Consider the following 25,821-nt stretch of genomic DNA (forward strand, 5'->3'; position numbering starts at 1 on the left):
AGCAGTGGATGGGATCTTCCAGAGAGACACTACAATCGTGAATTCGTGATCCATCATCTTTGTTCCAAATTTAGCATGCATGGAATGGAACTATGGAAGTACAGTAAAAACTACTCCTAGTACGTAACGTACTTGCATTGCAATGCAATAACGCGCTGCTAATACGTTAATTTTGCAGCAAGCTTCAGTCAGACAATCCTAGATTTTGCTGAAATCCTCATGGATGTGTTTTTACCACCAGTAGATCTCACGACGAAGGTAAAGTTCACAGCTGAGGCCTGAGGAAGACGACGATGATGCATTCATTGTTAGTTCAACCTCCAAACGGCCACCGTTATTGCGACGAGAACGCAACTCCGGTGATGCACGCAGGCGTCGCGTGCGTGCATTGATTAGCTCACCTACCCCTGTCTCGCCTACCTCCTCCTCTGCGTGCATATTGATAACAAAACCAGGCTTGCAGCTGCAGGTCGCACAGCAAACGTCCACCAACAAGCAAGAGCCATGGGCAGGACCACCGCCACCACGCTCCTCGCCGTGGCCGGCGCCGCGCTCTGCTTCTTCTCATGCTGCTTCTACGGCGGCGCGGCGGCGGGGGACACGGTGGCCGAGTCGTGCGACGCGATCCGCGACTTCGTGGACGTGTCCTTCTGCGCGTCGCGGCTGGGGTCCGTGCCGGGCGCCGCCTCCGCGGACCGGCACGGCCACCTCCTGATGGCGGCGGACCTGGCGGCCGCGAGCGGGGCCTCGGCGCGCGACGCCGCGGCGGGGATGGCGCGCCGGCGCCGCGACGGCGAGGGCGAGGGCGAGGGCGACACGGACGCGCTGGAGGCGTGCGGCATCCTGTACGGGGCCGCGTCGGTGCCCGCGCTGCGGCTCATGCGCGGCTACGCGGCGGCGCGCGCCTGGGGCGCCGCGCGCGCGCTGCTGCCGCTCACGGGACAGGCCGGGATCGGGTGCGACGCCGCGCTCGAGGGCTCTGCGACGGCCAAGGCGCGGATGGCCGCCGCTAACCGCGAGTTCGACCAGCTCTCCACCATGGCCACCGCGTTCCTCAACAAGCTCACCTTAGTCACCTAGGCCTCCGGCGGCGCGCCATGCCACTCGTGCCGCCGTGACGTACCCTGCGTGGGCGTGCCATGCGTGCTGCGGTGACAGTGATGCGGAAGCGGCTGCTTCTTGGGTCGAATCGATCAGACAATCAGTAGTGCAATGAACCACTGATTTCTGTGTGTTTCTTTGTTGCAGTAAGTAGCCTGTACAATCTACAATGCCGTTGTTAAAGTCATGTTGGCATATACGTATTACTGTGAACTCCAGTTGCTGTTTTCCGTTCAGCAGCAGCTCTTTCTTGTCAAAAACAAAAGATTTTCCACATGTCAGCTGCCTTGCCCAAAAACTTCTCGATCGCCATTTTTTGTGCTATAGAGGAGCCAAAACATTCCGTAGAGTTTATTCATCTTCCATCGAAATAATCTGGATATCAAATATCTTGAGCTCGACAACTCTTGAACCGATTTGGGAACTCTTTCCACCAAATCTCTTCATTTTAATTCACATCTGGCAAGCTTTAACAATTACTAGTAGTACTTGATTCCATTTTCAGTGAACAACAGCCAATTGTGAACCAACGCTTGCCAATATCATATTCCATGCATGCATGCACACCAAACGCATGGCATCCCGTCCGATCCACCTCCAAAATCATTCGCTCCCATCCATACAAAGGCCTTGTTTAGTTCAGCCTAAAAAAAATTGCAAGATTTCTCGTCACATTAAATCTTACGCTACATGCATGAAACATTAAATATGAATAAAAAATAAAAACTAATTGAACAGTTTGTCTGTAAATCGTGAGATGAATTTTTCAAGACTAGTTAGTCTATGATTGAATAATATTTGTCAAATAAAAACATAAATATAGTACATGGACCGAAAAATTTTTGGAAACTAAACAAGGCCAAATTGTGATCTTGTGATTCTAGATCATACCAAATGAAACCAGATCTTCTTGGCCGAGGCCGGCCGGTCGATAAAGCATCCATCTATCACACACAAATGACTCGCGGAGACAGGGGAAGCAAGACACACTCACACAGACCACCACCATGGCCGCCTCAGCCTCAACTCCCACGCTCTCTGCTACCCTCGTCGTCTTCGTGTCCGTCGTCATCGCCGTCGGGGCGACCACGGCGCTGGACCAAGTGTGTGGCGGCCTGGGCGGCTACTACGTGACGCCGGAGCTCTGCGTGTCCGCGCTCTGCCCGGACCCGTCGCCGTCGTCGCCGTGCCGCGCCGCGCGCGACGCGCCCGCGGTGGCGGCGGTGGCGGCCAGGCTCGCGGCGGCCAACGCCACCGCGGCCAGGGACAGCGTCCAGGCCGCGCTCTCGTTCTATGCCGCCGCCGCGGGGGACGACGACGCGGCGGCGGGGAAGAAGGCGGCCTTGCGGTCGTGCCTGCAGCTCTACGGCGGCGTCGTGCAGGCGCTGCAGTGGGCGGCGGGGTCCGTGGCCGCGGGGCGGTTCCCCGGCGCGAGGGAGGTGATGCAGGCGGCGCAGTACGTGCCTGCCGGGTGCGACGGCATGGTGGGCGGCGGCGTGGCGCTGCCCTCGGAGAACGAAGGCTTCGCCACCATGGCCTTCGTCGCGCACGCCGTTCTCGCCACCCTGTCCAATGGCTACTGATCGACCACGATGGACACTACCTCTGTCTCCCTCGCCGGCGTTGTAACTGTAATAAGGCGTTGCCGTTATAACAATATATACAACATTTCTTTAAAAAAAACAATATATACAACAGCTCTGCACGACGTCGTGTTCATAGATCAATGGCACACACAGGTACATAACAGCCATTTTTTACTGGAGAGTTGAGATGCATTAACGATCACGGGGATTGTTGATGTGTCCCAACATAGGCGGCGCCAGGGGTATTCCCCGTTAATGCCATAGAATACCTAAGATTTTGAAAACAAATACAAATACATATATGTATACGTATAGGTATAACGTATATAGTTGCTACATGTTGCAAATCTGGCCCAAAGTCCAACAGAAAGCAGTGATTTTCAGCTCAATCAACAAAGTAAAGAAAAAAAAGATGGCAACGTTTCCTGGCTGCCGCTCCTAGTCTCCCAACTCACATCGCATCGCACAGCTCTGCGTCGCACCAACTCTCGACCCTAGCGTCCTGGCTTCGGCGACCGGTGGGCAGTGACGATTGGCAAGCCCGGGGCTCCGGCAACAGGCGATGTCCACGGTTTCGGTTCTGGCCTCGGGCTTGCTGCTTGAGGCAAGGTGAGCACATACACTAGCACATTTGCATCGACATTATTAGAGAAAATGATACTATGACACTATGTTCAGATCTTGTACGTTGCTTAAGCCTTGTTTAGTTCTCTACACGAATTTTGTTTTGGCGATGTTTTCGTTTGTATTTGATAATTATTGTCTAACCATAGACTAACTAGACTTAAAAAATTCATCTCATAAATTACAGATAAATTGTGCAATTAGTTATTTTCTATCTATATTTAATACTTTATGCATGTGCTGCAAAATTCGATGTGATAAAAAATGTTAAAATGTTTTTAGTTTTTGGGTGGAACTAAACAAAGCCTTGTTACTATTGCATATTTGCATCAAAAAATTTTATATACTCGGAATACCTAGCCGTAAAATCCTGGCTCCGCCACTGTGTCCCAAGAACCCATTTTTATTGATTTTTGCTTGATTTCTAAGCACAAACGAACTGGTTAGCAGTATCTTCTGCGTGATTTGACAAAAGGAAAAGAAAAGAAGAAAAAAAAAGAAAATTTGAATTCGAAAGAAAGGCTTTCCATGTTACCTTAGGCCCTGTTTAGATTAGAGATGGAAATTTTTTTGGTGTCACATCGGATGTATAGGAAGGATATCGGGAGGGGTTTTAGAAACTAATAAAAAAACAAATTACATAGCTCGTTAGGAAACTGTAAGACAAATCTATTAAGTATAATTAATCTATTATTAGCACATGTGGGTTACTGTAGCACTTAAGGCTAATCATGGAATAACTAGGCTTAAAAGATTCGTCTCGCGATTTTCAACTAAACTGTGTAATTAGTTTATTTTTTATATACATTTAATGTTCCATACATGTGTCCAAAGATTCGATGGGATCGATGAAAAAATTTTGCGTGGGAAACTAAACAGGGCCTTAGAGCATCCATAATGGAGCAATAAGAGCAGTCCTTTTTTCCTAGCTAGCTGAAACATTAATTATACCTGTCAATAGAGTAGTCCATAGCAAAAATTACCTATTATAGAGTACTCATAAAAGATTAAAAAACTTGTACATAACAACCAAAAAAACATTTGTGTTACAAAAAACTAAAAACTAAAAACTAAAAAACCATTGAATATTATAAAAAGAGAAAGTAGTTAGCCCTAGGTCTCTAACCTTCACCTAATCAATCTAATCCATACTCCCTCTGTCCTATAATAGAGTGTATTTTAGAAATTTCAGGACAAATTAAGAGAGAACATAAAAGACGTATGTGCCCTTACATTATTTACTAATAAGATGCTATCATCAATATAATTAGTGGTGAAGTATTTAATGCATAATGACTTTCTGTCTTCTAGAATGTCTTAAATTTGAGGGTAAATTTTAAAGGCTAGAATGCTCCATATTACATGACTCAGGGAGTAGGCCACTAATAAAGAATCACAATAGCAATAGCAATAGCAATAGCAATAGCAATAGGGGAGCTAAGGATCGCAATAAAACTCTTCCTAAATAATATAGATGTCATTGAAGATCATTTCGAGGGAGCAAACAAGAAAAGCACTAATTACAATTAATTAACGAAGGGTACTATGGAAGAACCAGATGTTTGGTAAGCAATTACAAAAAAGAATAAGAGATGGAGAAAATAATATGAAACTTAATTCTTAAGTTTATAAAATGTTTGTTCATGACAAAAATATGCCAACAAGAGTAATAGACTCCACCATCAAGGTTCTCGCATCAAGATGTTAAGAAATATATTTGGAACAACAAATTTGGACTCCAAACAAAGAAAAGAGAGTTTCAGACCAGTTTCTTGAGCCGTCGAAGCTAGTTTTACTGGTCCAAGACCGAGTTGTGTCTAACTTGGTCCCGGCTTATTTTTTATAGCAACCTGATGATTGTATCTTGGATATGCTTTCTATTAGGATAAGACCATTCTCCCTCTTTATTCTCAAGACTAGTTTTGCAACTTTTCTTGCATTGTTGCTTTTTTAGGCCTTGTTTATTTTTCGAAAATTTTTGGCTTTAGGTAATGTAGCACTTTTACTTGTATTTGATAGTTATTGTCTAATCATGGACTAACTAGGTTCAAAAGATTCGTCTTGCAAATTTTAGACAAACTATACAATTAATTTTTATTTTTATCCATATTTAATGTCTCATATGCGTTCAAAGATTTGATGTGATGAAAAATCTTAAAAATTTTCGGAACTAAACCCGGCCTTAGAAAAGGCGCATTGTTGCTTCGACGAACCTTCTGTCGTGCTGTCGTGCATTCAATCAGGCCTTGTTTAGTTCCGAAAAGATTTCGGATTTTGGTACTGTAGCACTTTCGTTTGTTTGTGGCAAATATTATCCAATCATAGACTAACTAGACTCAAAAGATTCATCTCATGATTTACAGACAAACTGTGTAATTAGTTTTTGTTTTCATCTATATCTAATACTTCATGCATATGTCACAAGATTCGATGTGACGGAGAATCTTGAAAAGTTTTTGGATTTCGGGGTGAACTAAACAAGGCCTTATTGTTAAACTCCTTTTTATTGTTTCAATACAATTTTGTCTCTCAAATTAAGAAAAAAGAGTGGAGCCTCTTTGGCAACTACCTTCGACGACAGTAAAAACTTAAAAGTGGTTTTGAGTCCGTCGTTCTTTTTTAGTTCATTCAAAAACAAATCGGGTAAACATTTTTTTTAATAAACCACAGAAATGTCTAAGGTCTAAAAAGTCCAAGAAAAATCCTAGATCTATATTAGAACAAGAGTCATCTAAATAAAATTTTTTAAGATCCTGAAATTATCAATGAAAGCTTCAAAGAATTGGACTGAACACAATTTGAAAACTTTTGACAGCATAAACACGAGATACAACTACTAGCATGAATGCAACTAGAATCAAATGCAACATAGTGATTCTAGTTGTAATCATTCCGGTTTCATCTCAAATTTTTGTTGTGAAAAGTTTTCAAAATATGTTTGGACGTTGATTAGAATGATATTGAAATTTTCTAAATTCTCTATATATTTTCCCCATTTTCCTATAACTGAATCTAATTTTTGAAAGGGTCCCAAGATAATTTCATGAAGTCCAAATATTTTATTTAAGTGTATCTTATAAAATTTTCTATACAATTCTTCTAAAAAAATTAGGATAAAAGATATTTTTCATGTTTTAAAAATATATTTAGTACTTTATACAACTGTTTTTTTAGCTAAAACAGAATGTTGTGACTGAAAACCGAATCTATAGCACAAACCAAATCGTATTATAGTAGTCATAGCAGCTGCAGCTGCAGCTGCAGCCACAGCCAAATAACATGATCAAGCTGTACAGGGATTGGGTTGGAGGGGCACAAGTGGCAGACCAGTCTCGCCAGAGGAGTCATGGCCTCATGGGAGCGGCACAGCAATTCCAGTTCGCAAGTGCTCACAAGCTACCCTGTCTATAGTATTTGAGCTGCTCAGAGGAATATCCACATTATGTTACCAAACCATAACCGGCATATGCCAGAAAATCTCAGACATACCCACACATATTTGCAAGCGCTAGGGTCACAGAATCCTCTAGCAGCCGATCGAGCTACACCTGTTTCTACTTGAATGCAAAGCCGATCTAAAAAAACAAAGCCAAAAAGTGTGAAATGAAGAGAACTAAATTCAATATGTTTCGCCTCCAAAAACAGAGGATGTGCTACACCTGTTTCTACTCCTAACATATGTGCTAATCTCCTCCTAACATATGTGCTAGTCTCCTAACCGTAGCACTGTAGCACTTATCAGATTCCATGGACGCCTAGCATGCTACCACTTCACTGATGCTCCCCACTGGATCAAAGAAAAAGGCATCCAACCTCAAATTATCTGACAAATTCTCCAAATCAGAACAAAAGCAACTACATATAGCAGAGGCTACAAACCTTGATGTTTTATCAGTTTTGTCAGTCGGGCTACTTCCAGAACCCGGCGTCGAAGCAAACCCCGATTCTTTCCAGGTTCTACCAAAATCCTAAAAAAGGAACCGTCAACATATCAACAGTGAATATGACACATTGTGTCGCCGTTAATTGCTAGTACCAACTCACCAGCACCATTCTCTTAGCATCAGATTCAGGGTCAAGTGTCGATAAATTTGGCTGCACCATATTCATGTAGTTAATTGCTTCCTCAGTATATTTTGCTGGAACACGCAGATATAGATGACAAAGACTCCTCTTTGCATACAATGTTGGATCCTGGTGACCAACCTGAGCTGCCTGCAAATCATCCAATGATACGGAGGCTAAAGAGCTATATTGGCATCTATAAATTAATGTAACTTGAATATCATTTGGATAACACAATAATTTACTTCTGTGTAGAATCTCAATGCAATATCATATTCTTTCCTCCGGTATGCAGCATCCCCCTGTTCAATAGCCCTACTGCTTCTGACAAAGCGATCCTACAGTACATGTACAACCAAAAAGTCAAATAGAAACCATATTCCAAATCAGTGGTGCAAAGAAATCTGCATTGGAGTATTCATAAAAGCTACTAACATCAATCCAACCATCATGCTACAAAGGAAAAATGGAAATATTTTGTTCCAAATTGTGGGTCTGAACTCACAGTTTTTTCCCACTGGACTATTTCAGAAGTGGTCAGGCCTTCATACTGTGCCAAATGGGGCGCGTGAGGGAGAAGAATCTCCACGCATCTCTCCCATCCTTTGACCGCAGCAATTTGTATTGGGATGTTATTATCCTGTTATAAGAAGCCACAAAAATGAACTTTAGAAATAAAAACGTGAGAGCTTAAGGAATAACAAAATTAGGCCTTGCAAATTAGTTGCAAAGAACATGGCAAAGACATTGTAATCCCAAGATACATGTAATTATGCAGCACAAATTAACAGTTGTACTTGTGTATACTGTATGGTAGAACGAGAATATAGACTGTGCAAGGTTTCTGTCAAAAAAATATAGACTGTGCAAGTGGATTCAAACTCCCGCTGCTCACTGGGGCATGTGAAAAGAGTACTGAACAAGTATTCTAAAAAACTGAACTCCCCGCGTGCGCGCAATGGCAGGGAGTCATCATGTTAACTTCAGCACTAGCAAGCTATGGAACATTCCCAAGATAAGTTCGTCGGAATAAAATCCTAATGTGGGTATTTTATCCTAAACTTCTAGTCTAGTTATGAAATAATTCAATCAATATCTGGATATCAAGACCTAAACAGGCTAGTAAGCACAAATGTATTTTTTGAAATCACAACATTAAATCTCAAACAACAAATTGCCTCATTTAAGGACCTTTGCTAATTACCCTAAATTTGTTGGAGTATCAAACAGAGTCATAATGACTACTCTAAAAACTGTAAAAATCCTAGTGTGGTATGAAATATTTGTTACAATTAAAATAGGCATAAAGCTCCTTACAACTCATACTGAAATTGAGAAATAGCAAGGTAGAACTCACTTCATCAGGAACATTGGGATTAGCACCGTTTCTCAACAAACACTTGATGCAGCCATGTAAGCCTTTATAAGCAGCTAGAGCTATTGGTGGTACAGAACAGCCAGCCCCATTCACATCAGCACCAGCCTGCAATTGTGTTCATCTCAGGAATCGCACAATCAAATTTGTTGAACCCCATTGGCAAGAAATAGTTTGGGGCAAGCAGCATCTCTAAAGTGACAAAATACTGCACCTCAATTAGTATCTCCAAGCAATTCAATGAAGAACCATGGAGGGACGCGAGCAGCGGTGTTAACATTTTCTTTGACAGTCTGTTATACTGGGGAAGAAAGAAAAAAGATTAAAAATACTGTCGAAAAAAGAAGGGTTCAAGCAGTATGCAAATCACCAAAAGGAGATAGAAAAGTTACACGCATGGGAGCACCTGATCAGTTTATTCAACCTAGAAATGCAAATGGGAAACCACAATGATCCATCGTCTCTTTTTTTACTGCACCACTGAATATAAAACTAAGCCTAAACATTTTTAAGATGAAAATTCCAGCTTTCATCAACAATGTTCCCCATGAAAGTCCAGAGAACAAACAAATGCCGCATGATATCTTTGTAAAAAAAACAAAGCCGCATGATAGAAGAAATAGAAGAAAAGTGAGAAGACATTCGATAGAACTGGTCAATAAAACGAAAGTTCCAGCTCAGTCCAGTCAAGCAAACAAAAAAAGTATTCAACCCACCCAGGCTACTGAGATTGCAGTGTTGGGACTATGGTAAGAGCCTAAATGGGGGAAAAACAAACAAAGGCAACCAATCTGAGTTCACCCATAAACAAATGTTTGCTCGGTTCTCATAGGTAGTGTATTGAACTCAAAACATATAATATTGTCGAAAAAGAGCAAAGGAGAACGACACATATAATATTGTTGGAAAAGAGCAAAGAAGAGCAGGAAAGCAAGAAGATATTACATCTGCGTTATGCTTCAAAAGGAGTGTCACTATTCTTTCATTTCCCTGGAGAGCAGCACATAATAGCGGTGATTCACCATCTTGGCATAAGGGGTCAACATTAGCTCCTTTTGACAACAAGTACTCTGCAATTTCATAGTAGCCTGGAAAAAAAATATATGGAAAAATGACATCAAATTGACTTTTAGGACCTATTAATAACATGTGTTTCATAACCAAAGGATAGTCAACACCAAGAGCTCAATATTTTAAGAATGGATCGTTTTAGCATTTTCAAAGACCTATAAGCTAAATTTAAAATGATATGAAGAACAGAGGCAGTTTTGCATTGCAGTATAAGCCCTGGGATGTTTAATACACAGCAGGTGTCCTTTTGACCTTCTACACAAGCTCCTTTTTGCAACATTCAGCCTAAATAATACAGGTAGGTGACTAATCAGAAGGTGGTCGAATAATCATTTTTTTTTACTAAGTAACAAGCACAAGGTTATTTCACTGGCCGTACTCCAACCAACCTCCCAAGCACTGGGCTTCAATGCAGGATCCAGACTTTGTTTCTCTACCAAAGCTAGCTTAGTGTCTAGATTCACGTAATGACAGTTGATCCAATCAAAATGGGATTACACCTTTTTCAGCCATGACAAAGTGTGAGTACTGAGTATTGTTCAATTCTGCTTACGTATCTGATTCAAACGAAAAACAAAATGTTTGGTTTAAGCACATGGGGCATCTGTAATACTATCTAAAAAGATACATAAAGAATGAACCCACTGTGTGAAAATAACATAGATAAGCCGCGTTAAAAACTAAACAAAAAAACAAATAAATCAAAGAACAACTAAAAATTACTGCATAACAAACATATGCAAGGGCAGAAAAAACCTTGCGTTGCCGCAATGTGGAGTGGAGTAATTCCAGAATCGTCTGCTTTGTTTGGATCAGCATGCTCAAGATCTAATGCAATCGTCGTGCCTAGTAACAGAATAAAAACAGTGTATATTGATTAAGAATGATCGATGCTTCTCCCTCTGACCAAATAAAATTAAATCGAGCCTAATTGGCACCAAAAACCCTCAGACCCACCCGGTTGGCCCCTGATGATTGTCTGCTCGCCACGCGAGCGGCCCGCGCGGCGGCGACCGCTGCCGCGCCGCCTTTCCTCGCCTTCCCCGCGCATGCCGTCTGGGCGGCCAGGACCGCCGCCGCGCCGCCTTCCCTCACCTTCCCCGCGCATCGCGACGTCTGCCCGCCTACGACTCGGTAGTCGCCCACCACGCGCCGCCGCTATACCGCTCTCTCTCTCCCCCTCTGTGCAGTGTCTCGTGGCTCACACACAACATTTTATTATTTATAGACCTAATTTAGCCCAAGCCCATAGCCCAAAACTAAGAGGGTGTTTGGGACTGCTATACAAACTCCACCATGAAGTAGCTCTATAAAAAACTGGAGTTTGTGGAGTATCTCTTTAGGGGGTGTTTGGGACTGCTCTGCTCCACGTTTTTTCAGCTCCGCTCCACGATTTTTAGCCAAACGGTTTCAGCTCCACGCACTCAGTTCGAGAAAAAAGGGTGAAGTTATGAGAGCACCTAAAGAGGTACTCTATAAACTCCAGTTTTTTATGGAGCTACTCCATGGTGAAGTTTATGGAGCAGAGTTTGTGGAGCAGTCCCAAACACTCTCTTAGGTGCTCTCACAACTCCACTATTTTTCCTCGAACTGAGTGCGTGGAGCTGAAACCGTTTAGCTAAAAAACGTGGAGCGGAGCTGGAAAACATAAAGCATCCCAAACACCCCCTAAATTTAGATGGCCTCCGACCTCAAATCCAACTCTTCTATCTCCTCCGACTGTCCGACATATACAAATCGCAGGGAAAAAAAAAACAAGGAATAGCAGGCGAAATCAAAATAGGCACACACAAATGAATAAAAAACAATAGGCACACAAATGCGCGATGCAAATAGATACTAGGCAATTACTCCCTCCATCTAAAATTACAAGTCATTCTAAAAATATTGAAGAGTCAAAGTATCTCAACTTTGAGATGGTTTGGTTTGACTCTTCGAGATTAATAGAATGATGATTTATAATTTGTGACGGAGGAAGTACCATCAAAGAGAGCCGCCGAGCCCAAACAACGGCATTGTAGATTGTACTGTACGACGCAACCAAAAAAACACAGGAAATCGGTGGTTGATTGCCCTACTGATTCGACACGAGAAGCAGCAGTTTCCACGTACGTGATCACATACATCTCACCGTCACCGCAGTGCCACTCCACGCAGGGACGGCGCGGCACGGTCAGCCACATGCGCGCGCCGCCGGAGCCGGAGGCCCGGAGTGCCGGGCCTAGCTAGGTGAGAGCTTGTTGAAGAGCGCGGTGGCCATGGTATGGAGAGCTGGTCGAACTCGCGGTTGGCGGCGGCCATCCGTGCCTTGGCCGTCGTCGAGGCGGAGGCCGCGCGGCGCGAGCGCGGCGTCGCACCCGATCCCGGCCTGGCCCGTGAGCGGCAGCAGCGCGCGACGCGGCGGCGGCGCTGCCCGCGCATGAGTGCGAAGCGCGGGCACGGACGCGGCCCCGTACGGCATGCCGCACGCCTCCAGCGCGGCCTCGCCACAGATTCTTGTGGCATTAGGCACATCCCATTTAGATCCAGTAGCTCAGGGGATAACAAAACATATATATCCACAGCATATGCATGCACAACGTTATCAACCCATTTGGTTCCTAAAAACAAAATGATCAGGAAGCACAATAACAATTCAGCTATAACAGCTATGCAAGCCTCTTGATCAGAAGCAGGTTGTACCAACTTGTTCGAAAGATGATCTCCATCTGACAGAAAAATCATCGGTTGAGTCCCCCTTGGCAGGTCATCAGTTGGTCCACAAGTGTGCTACCCAAATGGATGGTAGTAGTACTTTACAAGGAAAAATAACTCACAATTCTCCTTGGAAGAGACCCAACGTACGGCACCAGTTAACTCCAGGCAGAAATGATATTTCCAAAAGATCGAGTCAAGAACATGTTAAAATGATCTTAGTAGTAGAGTGCGCTGATGCTAATCCCCATAGATATTATAGAGGATTGATTATTAGTCTGATCGAACACATGCAGCAACTCGAGGGTCCTGTTCTCCAAGGCAAGCAGCATTCTTCGTAGATTCCATGGCCTCCCTGCAAGTTTCAGGAATCAGAGACCTAAGAATGTCATTCATAGATTTAATTAAAGGTGCTACAGGGAGAAAGTATGATTTGGAACATTCATGCTTCCATCCAATGCCAATAGACTCAGCTAGGGCAATAGCTGAAAGTAGCGTATATAGAAGGAAACAAGAGCAGTGCCTAAATGCTTTCTTGATGTCATCCACTGCTCCTTTGTGCTCCCATATAACGGATAATATCAACCACAAGAGTGATGATTCAGGAGCAGAAACTAGCTAGATTCAAGGTTAAATTTGATGTATGCTATACCTTGAGGAAGCTGAGAGCCATGTCCTCACGGTACCATGCCTTTGCCCAATGTGGGTCCAATGTTTTGCAACGCTGAGCATCTGACAGAGCCCTCTCGCCTTCTCTCAGCCGCAGCCAGCATAGGCTCCGGTTGGCGAATATGGTGGGCATCATGTGGGTTTTGTCATTGCCTGCAGTAACAGTTAGCAGCACGTGGCCTCAGAGCCTCTATGAGCAGTGGCTAGTGGCTACAAGAAAAAGATGAAGGCCCTTCATGTGTCCTGAGCTTGATGTTTCAGAACTAAGTGCCTATATCATGCAATACTTTGTATTATTCCAACAGCATTGGTTCAGGCATTTATCAGCATATAGAAGTAGGTTGCATCAACGTAGTCCCCCTTTACAAATGCTGCTTTTCCTTTAGACTTCGCAACAGCAATCTGTTCTTCCACCGACTCCTAAACATGGAAGAAGCATGTTCAGTTACAAGTCCATAGCGTTCAAGGGGCTCCAACATATAAATTAAAATGTAGTAGTCAGCAAAATTTTGCTCCTGAATGAGTTTAATCATAATCATTTTCTCGCTCTATTAACTTTGAAAGCCTGGCAGCTAAAGTGTCCAGTAAGAAACCACTAACATACCTGAGGCCCGAAGCTTAGGTATTTCATAGCTCTAATAATCCCATCAACACTCCAATCTGGAAAAAGTGAAATTGGCTTTGTCTGAGGAAATAGAATTTCAACCAGATCACGATGTTCACGACCTGCTGCTAACATGATTGGGAATTTCCCACGCTGCAATGCAAAGACAAAAGTGGAAGGTAACATAGTCTGTCATGAAAGGAGAAAAGACCAACAACAAAGAATTCTAAGAATATGTAACATAACAATCGTATTGATGGTCCTATATATATAATGTTAAATAGACCGAGAAGAATTTAGAGGAAACCATGCAAAATCAGTCCCTCTTAAATTCTGGTTAGTCATCAAGTGCTGGAAATAGTAGTACCTGTACCTAGACTAACATTTTCAACAGTGAATTTCTTATAAGCAATTTTGATTTATAATAATACACTCTACAAAATCATTCATGATTTCTTTGCAGGTATTTATAACTAAAGCTGCAAATCTCACAATATCTGATCAGATCATGCAGACCAAAACAAAGTAACCCAAAAAATCTGCATAGAATACACACACTGTACAAAACTTGCTTGACACATGAACAACAGGTGTTTCATACATGCACAGTATGCTCTTAATTTTTTTTTACCTGTGCTGTATCATGAATACAAGAGGTTACTAAATGGGAACACACTTGACCCCAGTCTAAGCAATAGCTAGGCAGGAGCCTGAAGGCTAGAATTCAGCAGGGAAAGGACCAGAAGGCTAGAATTCTTTTTCGAGAACATGCGCTGCATGTATTTCATTAAGCAAGGGATAAGAGTTTTACAACAAAAGCCCATGACAGTAATCCATAGATTACCGTCACAAAATACAGCCAGACCAAAACAGGTTAAACAGCACTAAACAAAGAAGAGACTACTGAATTACTGGCCAGAGGCCAGCAACGCCCCAATCGCCCTGAAACTAGCAGCCACCCAGAGTGCCGCTTCATCAAGGATAGCTTGCAGAAGATCAGCTGGCTGTCGAGAAGATCTGTCGAAGGTTCTCGCATTGCGCTCCTTCCAGAGGTTCCATCCGACATTGAAGAAAAGAGAGTCAAAACCTCGACGGATTTGCTTGGGAAGCCTTTTTCTTGAATCGGTCCACCACGCCATAATGTCTTGTTCTTGGACTAAGATTATGTGCTGCAGCTGGAACCTTCTTAGGCAAGAGGACCAAACCTGGCGGCTGAATACACAGCCCAAAACAATATGATCTAAAGTCTCAGGCGACTGATCGCAGAAGATGCAGAGGTTGTCCTCTTGAAGCCCATGGTGCCACCTTCTATCCGCTGTCCAACACCTCTTGTGCAAAACCAACCAGAAGAAAAGCTTGACCTTTGGAGGTGCTGAAGTTTTCCAGATGTGGCGAGCTCCCAGAGGTGTGGAACATCCCAAGAACATTGCGCCATATGCGGATGCAGCAGAGTATTGCTGGGATGCAGCAAACCTTCAGACGAAAGTGTCCGGCGTCCCAGGGGAGAGGTGGACCTGTTCTAGTGTACGACACAGGCTGATGAAGTCAGTGAGCAAACTCACAGTGCGACTGCCGGTTATATGATGCACCCAGTTGTGATTATTCAGCGCCTCAGCGACGGTGACGCCCCACTTTCGCTTGGGCACTGCTTCAAAGACAGCCGGGGCAATGATCCTGATGCTTGACCCTCGAATCCAACTGTCTGTCCAGAAAAGAATTGATTCGCCGTTACCCAGAACAGCGGCAGTTGCTGCATTGAAGAAAGCCAGGACGTCCCCATTTTCTTGATCAGGCAAATAGGACCATGGCCGTCCCTGATCGACCCGACGCATCCATGGCCAACGTAGTCTCAGCGCCATCCCGGTCCGGCGTAGATCAGTAACCCCAAGCCCCCCCAAGGCCCGCGGTCTGCAGCAAATCGGCCAAGCGACCTTGCAACGCCCCCCGGAGACAAGCCATTCCTGACCAGATGAAACCGCGGCAAAGCTTGTCGATGCTTTCGATTGCCGAGGTAGACAGGCAAAGGGCAATGGACATGTGCACAGGAATTGCAGATAAGGTACTCCTGAAGGCTAGAATTCTCGACCTTGCTCTGCTGTGGAGCGGGCATGGTGAAGACAATCCTCTAGGATAGCTTGGCTCAAGGACGGGCGTGCACCCGTTTCTTTCACCTCTGCAAATGCAAGGCGGCGGAGAAACTACATCCCTACTTTACGCAAACTAGACCAGTCCCTGGTATATTATATACACAGGTGGGAAAGGAAGGAAACCGTTATCGCTGATTACTTCACATTATAGGGCAGAAGGAGCCCAGGACCAACTCTTTCAATTGGGACTTATTAAACCTGACATGTTTAACAAATGTCGTGGCAGAGCTTATGGATAGGCCCTTCTCGAGCTGGAAGTGCGGCAGGCCACACAACAATTACCTTCTGAAAAGGCGCCAGGACCAGACAGTTTCACTGGTGTCTTCTATTACTGCTGCTAGAATAACATTAAGGGAAGTGTTGAATGCTTCCTCTAGTTTCCACCATCTATACAAGAGCGCATTGCCTCAGAGGCTCAGACTAATGGAGCATCACCCTCATCCCAAAAATGGAGGCAACTTATGAACCCAAGGATTTTTGGACCAATAAGCTTAATACACTCCTTTGGCAAAATTGGTCTCCAAAGTCCTGTCCATCAGACTACAAACGTATCAACAACTTGATGTCTATCTCCGAAAGTGCTTTCATCAAGAAGAGGTATATCCAAGATAACTTCCTATACATGAAGAACTTAGCATGAGCATACCACAGGAAGCGGATACCAACCTGTCTCTTTAAATTGGATATCTCAAAAGCTTTTGACACTGTTTCTTGGGATTATCTGCTAGAACTGTTACAACACCGAGGTTTTAGTAATGATTGGTGAACTCGGTTTCTGAATGGTGCTCCAGGACAATGGATTCATTACCAAAGGGGTCTCCATCAAGGAGACCCTCTCTCCCCATACTTGTGCATTTTGGTAATTGATACCTTACAGCAAGTATTTGAGCTAGCTGATTCAGTTGGGACGTTGTCATCACTAAGGGGACGACGCTGCACAACATTGTGCCTATCGCTATATGATGATGACACGGTTGTGTTCACCAATCCAGACAAGCATGACATTTCCATGGTTATGGACATTATTAACCTTTTTGGTAAAGCTACTGGTCTGACTATAAACCTTGCTAAGAGTCGGTTGCCACTATCTGTTATGCTGATTTGGACTTAGAAGAGATCATGCGGGCCTTTCCTGGGAAACAGGGTAAATTTTCTGATAAACTATTTGGGCTAGCCTAACACTTGGCCGACTAAGGATGGTGCACCTACAGCCTATACAGGACAAAGCAAAGGCCCAGCTTGCCGGCTGGTAAGGAAAGCTGCTGAACCCAGTAGGACGGCGTGAGTTGGTACCATCAGTGTTGTCCTCACAACCCATTACCTGTGCAACCTAAGCAGATCATCAAGGACCAGGACAAAATGCACAGGTGCTTTCCTTGGGCCCTAGTAACAGGATTTAACAGGCGCTAAATGTAAAGTAAGCTGGCTCATCTGCAACACACCTACACAATTTTGGGGACTTGGAATTCTGAATTTGGAGTGCTTTAGCAGGACCCTTCGGCTACGATGGCTATGGTTTGAGTTTGACTAGATTTCCCCACAGAGTGCTACCAGTTGATGAGATGAATATATCATTGTTCAATGCTTCAACTTGTGTCCTGGTTAAGAATAGCAGGAAGGCTTTTTCTGGAATTCTATCTGGATGAAAGGCACAACTTTGTCCTTCCTATTCCCGCTGCTATACTCTCATAGCAAACGCAAGAATCAAACAGTGGCTGTGGCAATGGAGGGTGACCACTGGATTGCCGACATTGATCACAACCTGACAGCCCTTCTTATTGATGATTTTGTAAATTTGTTAACCAGGCGAGAGGCAGAGCTCAACTTGAACACTGAAGACCTAGACTCCATAACTTGGAGATACAGGGGCTGTTTACTTCCTGAAAAAATTTGCAAAGTTTTCAAGATTCCTCGTCACATCGAATCTTGCGGCACATGCATGGAGCATTAAATATAAATAAAAAATAACTAATTGCATAGTTCGTCTCTAATTTGTGATGAATCTTTTGAGCCTAGTTAGTCCATGATTGGACAATAATTGTCAAATACAAACGAAAGTGCTACAGTAACCAAAGCCAAAAAATTTCACCAACTAAACAGCCCCACAATGCAAATGGTGAATACTCCTCACGGCTGGCATACCTACATACTGCGGTTTGAAGGTGCAATGTGTTCGGATATGGGATCATATGTTTGGAATGCCAAAGTCGTCCCACGCTGTAAGTTTTTTATGTGGCTATTGCTTCAAGACAGACTGTGGACTGCCGCTCAACTGCAACAATGTGGCTGGCCAAACTCTTACTTTTGCCAATTATGTTACAGGAATCTTGAAATTTCACAACACCTTTTCTGTGAATGCCCAATCGCTCTGAAGGTCTGGGAGGGCACAACAATTTGGGCAAAACAAACAAGTCTACATCATTGTAATTGGTCAGGTATGAGCAGTCTCTTTGACTGGTTCAAGGGCAACTTGGCAGGTGCAGCACCTGCCGCTGCTCTTGGGACGAACCTTGCGCTTGCTATCCTGATAACTGGACAATTTGGAAGGAGGAACCGACGTGTTTTCCAGAGAAAGAAACTGACAGTTCCACAGATCATGTCAACGATATAATATGAGTCTCGTTTGTGGGTGCAGGCAGGAAACAAACACCGAGACATGCTCTTGTCTGGGGCTGGAGTAGGGCCAAGTGGTTAGTCTCTTGTGATGACAATCCCCTTTTTCCTTTATCGTTTAACTAGCAGCAAGTAATCACGTTGTATTTCTAGGGTCGGTTGCTGGTCATTTGACCTACTAGCTAAAAATTTCCTGGCGTACCACTGGTCCATTCTTCAAAAAAAAGTCTAAGAAACAGTTAGCTACAAAACAAGAGGCAAAAGCTATGACTGCTAATATAAATGAGCAACTTAAAAGGTCTCAATAGGGGACTGAACTAACTTCAGAGCTTCTGAAACCTTGGTTTATGCAGATGATCATGAGATGGTAAACCACACAGCATCAAAGTGAACAATGAAACAGCAGGGACAAAGATAGTCATGAACGAGATTACCCTGTCAGGAATGTTAGGCTCAGCTCCAACCTCCAGCAATAACTTGAAAATATCAATTAAGTCCTCATTAACTACTAACATTAAAATAGGTGCGTCATGCGGACTTTTAGAGTTCACATCAGCACCAGCCTATAGAATGAAAAATATGTCAGATAGTTTTAGAGTGGATTGCCATGTGTGATGAGGAAGACAAGGTCAATAGATATAGCAAGATCAATTAGTTAGCCTACATTCTATCCTTTATATTTTCAGGCATAAAAATGACCATATAGCATACTTTAAGGAAGTTTTGAGGAAACAGGAGGGGTTTTACCCCCTACTGGATTTATTGAAATATTTAAACAAAAGTTACAAAGTGTTACAAGCCTCGCTCAGGAGATACTTTAAGGAAGTCAGCAAGTACCAGGACCTGAGTTAGTAGCTTCAAACATTTCAAGGAATGCGCACAGCATGCCATTGTTAGTGGTGAAAGGTCATCATGGACAACTTTGTTGTGTTGCAAAGTGAAAATAGATCAAGGTTATGATTAGTAGTGAGGTCACCGGAAAAAGAAGATTCAGAAAATCCACCGACCGTTGTGTTCTCTAAATCTCCACAGCTAACGATGCCATCATCAAGTACAGCAAAAACAAAAATTTTAGGCGGTGTGGTGTGCTGCGGTGCTTTTCTGTACCGTATCAATTGCCAACACAACAGGAGTAACATGACATCAATACTGAAACTTACATCAGCACCATGATCCAGGAGGACCTTCACAACCTGGTCCTAGCCCATTGCTGCAGCAACAATCAACAAAGTGCCACGATAATAGAGAGGATCAACAGGAACGCCCTTGGACAGCAGCAGCCTCACAGCCTCGCAGTGCCCTGGGATAGGCACGCGAAAGGATGGCAAAATTTTCAGATCAAACACAACCAAACCTCTGGAGAGCATAGGTACGACAAACAATTTGTAAGCAAGGTCCTCAATCTAATTAAGTGCCCCTTCCATAATATTTCAGAGGGCGAATCAAACTATGGAAGAGCAAGGAAAGTAACAAACCATTCCCCGCCGCATTGTGCAGCAGCGTCAATCCCCTGGCATCGGGCATGGCCGGGTCCCCGCCGCGATCCAAGAGGTACCTCAGAACGGGGAGGTTCCCGTCCCCCTCAGCCTTTGCGGCAACGAGGATTGGCGTCTCGCCTGCGAGGGGGAGGGAGCACTATAAATGATAAATAATCTTTTGAATAAAAAGTGGACAGTTAAGTGATTCATCCACCAGTAGGAGCTCGAGATTCAGCGTGGTGTTTCAATCCTCCACCAGGAACTTGCAGGCCTCAAGTTGCCCGCTGCCCGCCGCGAAGTGGAGCAAGCTCCGCTCCTTGAAGCCCTTCACTCCTCGCAATTCCAACTCTTTCGAGATTTCTAATCAACAGAGATAATTGCAGGAATCAAATCATGCGGGTGAATTACACGAGAGAGAGAGAGAGAGAGAGAGAGAGAGTAGTGGCGGCCTAGGGTGGTGGCAGCGCTTACGATTGAGGAGGCAGAGGTTGCCATCACTGGTGACCTGGATGGCGAGGTCGGCGGTGCTGGGGGCCATGGCGTCGGCTGTTCCTGAACGCACATAGGTTTCCGGAAGGTTCGAGAAGGGTTAGGCGCTAGGGTTTTGAGTGGAGTGGGGAACCGGGGACTGGGGAATGGAACCGTACCGTGGAAGGAAGCCGGGCGGGCGGTGTTTTTGGCGGGAAAGGCGATTGCTGCGCGGGAGAGCACGGGACTGCTGCCACATGTCCCAGTGAGGAGCGGACGCTACTGGGCGCCGTGACCTTGGAGTGTCACACCGTCACTCAAAAAACACGAAACATGCATTATCTTGTGCCTTGTTTTAGTTGCAAAAAATTTTACAAAATGGATACTGTAGCATTTTGTTTATATTTAATAAATATTATTCAATTATAGACTAACTAGACTTAGAAGATTCATCTCACAAATTACAAGCAAATTATGTAATTAGTTATTTTTTTATTTATATTTAGTACTCTATATATTTGCCGTAAAATTTAATGTGACTGAAAATCTAAAAAAAATTAAAAAATCTTTGAGAAGTAAACAAGGCCTTAAGATCAGTTATGCAATTGGTCTTGCATTGTTGTCGCTTGACCACCTTCTGCAAAATGGGATGCAGAACTTTATGCGGCGAATACATCGCCCACTCCTTTATATCCACGATTTTTTGATGAGAACAATAAATATAACAGTACATACATGTACAACCTATTGTTTAATTGGACTAAGGATTTGTTTAGATCCGAATTTTTTTAGATTTTGATAATGTAGCATTTTCGTTTGTATTTGGTAATTATATTCAACCACAGACTAACTAGACTCAAAAGATTCAGAGACATACTATATAATTAGTTATTAGTTATTTTTTTATCTATATTTAATATTTTATGCATGTGCCGTAAGATTTAATGTGATGGAATATTTTAAAATAAAATTTGGATTTTAGAGTGATCTAAACAAAGCCTACAAACAAACAATTCAACTAGCAGCCTAGTAGCCCACAAGAAACAGCCCAAGCAGCCAACGTGCTGCGCCGCGATGGCGGCAGCCAGTGGCCAGCACCAGAAGTGCATGGCTTGGCCGTCGAAGGTTCACTCGAGATCCATTCCCTGGATTTTTAGGACTTTAGTCACCACCGCACCAGATTTGATTCAATTTTCTGCTCTAATTTAGAACGATTCACAATCTTGATTAATAAAATTTGGAGCGAAACGCTATGTGTTTGATAAAATATTCTTGGCAATTCTTGTAAAAAGATGACAATTCTAAGAGGAGCTCATGTTGATGAATTAATTGATTATTGTTACTGTAGTATACTGTGTGTTTTATTTTAATTATTGTTATGGACCTATGGTTCAATGTATTGTATATTAGTATAGTATTTTGTTTACATGGAATACCCATAAAATTCCGGCTCTGCCAAGGACGAGTCTATTTGACCCCTTCAACTGTCACCGAGTTTGAAAAACTCCTCAACTAAAAAACCAGAAACCAGCTAGTATCTCCTAACTTTCAAAACGGGATAATTAGCCTCAACTGCAGTTAAAAGTGACTTATTGTTTTGAGTCTCCTTTTTTGTTCAAAAGCAAATCAGGTAAACACTACATTAGATTTTTAAACCAAAAAATATCTATGTCTCCAAAAAATCCTAGATATATATTAGGACTAAATATTTTTGAGCTTATGAAATTATGTTTAGAAGCTTTCAGAAATTGGGTTTAGAACTATAGAAGGCTCTTCGGGCTACCTCGCCTGACACGGCATGAGCCTATGCCACGCACGACACTCTGAGCCACTGGGCTATGCCTAATTGGGCGCCAAGCTTGACCAATGGTCTAGGTATAGTCTGTGGGGCTATTTTTCATAGCCTAGAAAGCACGACCAGGTTAGTGGGGCGGGCCAACCCAGAGCCCGCTATCCCCAAAAATCTCAACCAACTCAATTCAGTTTCAGTATGCACATTTCAAATTTTAAATCAAAGTAGGTTGAGAGACAACAGAATCTAAGTTACGAAATTGAAAACAGTAAGAGATCAAGATGGAAAGATATGAACAACCAAATTTATTGAGTCGATATGCAATGTTGTATCATTAAAAATCTATCTAGATAAAATTCACTATGAGAAACTCTAGAATGAAAAAAAGTGAGTACAATACCTGCTCAAATTCAAATGTTTGTACTGGTGTCTAAGCAAGTGCCCAGTACCAACATTTGAACGAGTAGACAATTAAGCCTTACAAAACTTACATTTAGCAACACATTTAACTTTCTCACCATTCACGATCTCGAGCATCTCATCAAAATCATTCCACACAGCGGATCTAGAATGCTTACCAGAGCTCGGCGTCTCCAAACAGCATCGTCACGCATGCCATCATCATTGTCGGGGTGAGGCCCCACGCGACGAGGTCCTTGTTGATGGTTCTAGGGTAGACGTCATCATTGTCACAAAAGGTTCTAATAGCTACAGATGGGATGAATAGCCTAAAATTTGTTTCTACCAATCACTAGAGCAAGTGTTAGTAATTAAATAAGCGAAGTTTTATTTGCACTAGCTGTACTTCAAAAGACCTAAACCTAATATATTATGATCACTAAGGCACACATGTGACTACGTCTCTAGTTTTAAACTAGTTGAGCTAGCTAAACAACTAAGCAACTAAAAGAACTAGCTACTCAACTAATTACACTACCAAACTACTACTACACTAGGCAAGTATTAAAGGATGTAATCCTCGAGTGCAGAGAGAGATATGCAAAGAGAGATACGTGGAAAGAGACAATGAACCAATCGATATCAAATGAATACTGGGAGAATGCTAAATAGACAATATACATATAATTTTTCTCTTAAGATTTACGTGCTTACCGTCTTATCGACACACTAGTCCATGTTGTGTCGACCATTCATTTGGTGGTTCGGTGAGCTAATAAGCGATCACAAGCCTAGCCTAACAAATGGGCGCCACAATAGCCTACCCAGTACCCACAAGTGTAGGTAACCCAATGACACGAGTAATTTATTAGAGTTACAGGGAGATGCCAGCAAACAATCACCAACTCGTGTAGTCGTGTTAATGCTCATCCACTGGTTCAAGCCGTCTAGGCGGTGGCAACCACCAAAAGTAACAAGAAAATCGTAGCTCAAATGATGATCCCAAGTGTCACTATATGCAATAACTCAAGTAAATGCACTAAGTATCTCTCCAAATATCACTATGACGATGCATTAATAAAGGAGATAAGTAAAAGGTGTTTGCTCCCGTTCACAAGGATGAAAATATGCAAGAGAGCGAGCTAGAGCCGACTAAGTCTATTTATAGAGCCAAGAGTCATTGGGCTGGCGATCGGACTCGCTAACCGGACCCATTGAATCCGGCGCGGACCGAGTTTGGTCCACAGGATGCTGCCACTCGTCCCTCTCTTTGAACCACAGCCGTTGATCTTCACTCGCTATCTTCACTCGCGCTGACCAACTTTCGGACCGGACTCTTATAAGACAGAGTACACGATCATGCCAATCCGCACCAGCGTTGTACTGTAATATAATAATCAAAAGCGCTGCTCGTGTCGTCTTGCCATGTCCGTCGATTACCTGCAGAGCTCGTGTGTGTTCCCCTGTGTAAATTAAGTTTGAGTCTCATCAATCAGATGTCCTGAACCTATAACAACAAGCAAGCCATGAACAGGACCGGTTCCTCGCCGTGGGCGCCGCCGCGCTCTGCGCTTCTCCTGCTTCTACGGCGGCGCGGCGGGATCCGCGACTTCGTTGACGTGGGGTCCGTGACGGGCGCGGCTTCCGCGCCGGCACTGCCACCTCCTGATGGCGGCGGACCTGGCTGATGCAGGGCGGGGATGGCGAGGCCGCGCGGGACGCGCTGGAGGCGTGTGGCATCCTGTACGGGACAGCGTCCGTGCCCGCGCTGCGGCTCATGCGCGGCGGCGCGCGCTGCTGCCGCTCACGGGCCAGGCCGGGATCGGGTGCGACGCCGCGCTCGCAGGTTCCGCGCCGGCCGAGACCCGGATATGGCCGCCGCCAACCGCGAGTTCGACCAGCTCTCCACCATGGCCACTGCGCTCGTCGACGAGCTCGTCGTCGGTGAGTTGTGATCACGTGGAAACTGCTGCTTCTTGTGTCGAATAAGTAGCCTGTACAATCCACAGTGCCGTTGTTTGGGCTCGGCGGCTCGCAATGCATGGGACCGATGGCGCTATGTACTGTATATATATATATATATATATATATATATATATATATATATATATAATAGCTATGAACTCAGTTGCTGCTTGACGTTCGAGGCTAGTCACTGTGTAAATGCAATTATATTGCTCGGTACACTGATTTGGTTGAACACATTCTATGTTTTTCCAGAGCCCAACCCACTTGATCAGGCAACGGAGAGGTTGGCAGACCACCTTTGGAGTTTGGGTATATATGACTGGAGTGTGAGGCACCCCAAATGTCAGATTCCATCTTCCATGGAATTATGGAAATAATCTGGATCTGAAGTACACGTATCTTGAGCTCAGCAAATCTTGAACCGATCCAGAAACTGAATCTTTCCACCCACATCTCTCCATTTAATTCACAACTGGCAAGCTTTAATAAATTACTACAGAATTCCATTTTGAGTGCGATCTTGCGATTCTAGATCAACACCAAAATGAAACCAGATTTTCTTGGCCGGCTGCTGGTCGATATATATAGCATCCATCCATCACACACAAAGATTCGTAGACGATACAGGAAGAGGGGGGGTGCCACCATGTCTGCCTCCACTCCCATGCTATCTGCTGTACTCCTCTTCGTGCCTGTCATCACCGGACACCGGCAGCTCCGGCTCCGTCGGGTCGAGCACGGCGCTAGACGACGTGAGCGGCGGTATGGACGGCTACTACGTGACACCGGAGCTCCATCGGCGTGCTTTGCCCGGAGACCCGTCGTCGCGGTGCCCCGCCGCGCTTGAGCGCGACGCGCTCGCGGCCAGGAACGCCACCGCGCGCAGCCATAGACAGCCTCGAGGCCGCGCGGTCGTGGGCGCAAAGAGAGGTGATGCAGGCGGCGGCGCCGACGGCGTCATGCCGCTGCTTCCCTCGGAGTCAGAGAAGGACGTACGGCTTTGGCACAATGGCCACCGACGAGCACGCCGTCATTGCCCCCTCTCCTGCCCAGGGGCGACCACCCCACCCCCTGTGTCGTCTCTCTGACTCTCTTGCTTACGTTGCAAGAAATAAATGCATATATAGCCAGCCCAGCCAATAGGATTCTTCTACACACGACACATGT

The 25,821-nt window shown here is 44.2% G+C and overlaps 3 protein-coding genes and 2 pseudogenes across 3 annotated transcripts; 3 read left to right on the forward strand and 2 right to left on the reverse strand.

Annotated features, from left to right (window-relative positions):
* LOC8069757 lies at positions 88-1,375 on the forward strand. The gene has a single exon (XM_021445906.1). The coding sequence runs from the start codon at positions 505-507 to the stop codon at positions 1,078-1,080; it is 576 nt and encodes a 191-aa protein (XP_021301581.1). The 5' UTR covers positions 88-504; the 3' UTR covers positions 1,081-1,375.
* LOC8069758 (pectinesterase inhibitor 28) lies at positions 1,981-2,828 on the forward strand. The gene has a single exon (XM_002442421.2). The coding sequence runs from the start codon at positions 2,109-2,111 to the stop codon at positions 2,682-2,684; it is 576 nt and encodes a 191-aa protein (XP_002442466.1). The 5' UTR covers positions 1,981-2,108; the 3' UTR covers positions 2,685-2,828.
* LOC8069759 (ankyrin-1) lies at positions 6,752-10,996 on the reverse strand. Its single transcript, XM_002443443.2, has 10 exons — positions 10,780-10,996; positions 10,579-10,668; positions 9,697-9,839; positions 8,966-9,052; positions 8,734-8,859; positions 7,882-8,016; positions 7,622-7,714; positions 7,356-7,526; positions 7,191-7,279; positions 6,752-7,098 (listed from the first exon to the last, which is right to left on the reverse strand). Exons 1-10 carry the CDS (start codon positions 10,928-10,930, stop codon positions 7,083-7,085), a joined length of 1,101 nt encoding a protein of 366 aa, XP_002443488.1. The 5' UTR covers positions 10,931-10,996; the 3' UTR covers positions 6,752-7,082.
* On the reverse strand, positions 12,408-20,608 carry LOC8076642 (annotated as a pseudogene).
* LOC110437630 lies at positions 24,213-24,641 on the forward strand (annotated as a pseudogene).

Source organism: Sorghum bicolor, chromosome 8, assembly GCF_000003195.3.
Source record: "Sorghum bicolor cultivar BTx623 chromosome 8, Sorghum_bicolor_NCBIv3, whole genome shotgun sequence".
Lineage (NCBI taxonomy): Eukaryota > Viridiplantae > Streptophyta > Magnoliopsida > Poales > Poaceae > Sorghum > Sorghum bicolor.

What these genes read in the sequence shown, in the direction of transcription:
- LOC8069757 (XM_021445906.1), top strand. Translation starts at nt 505, where the DNA reads ATGGGCAGGACCACCGCCACCACGCTCCTCGCCGTGGCCGGCGCCGCG.
- LOC8069758 (XM_002442421.2), top strand. Translation starts at nt 2,109, where the DNA reads ATGGCCGCCTCAGCCTCAACTCCCACGCTCTCTGCTACCCTCGTCGTC.
- LOC8069759 (XM_002443443.2), bottom strand. Translation starts at nt 10,930, where the DNA reads ATGCGCGGGGAAGGTGAGGGAAGGCGGCGCGGCGGCGGTCCTGGCCGC. An exon ending in TTTTGAAGCATAACGCAGAT is followed by an intron (nt 9,053 to 9,696) that starts GTAATATCTTCT and finishes TTTCTTCCCCAG; the next exon opens with TATAACAGACTGTCAAAGAA. An exon ending in ATCCCAATGTTCCTGATGAA is followed by an intron (nt 8,017 to 8,733) that starts GTGAGTTCTACC and finishes TTCTTATAACAG; the next exon opens with GATAATAACATCCCAATACA.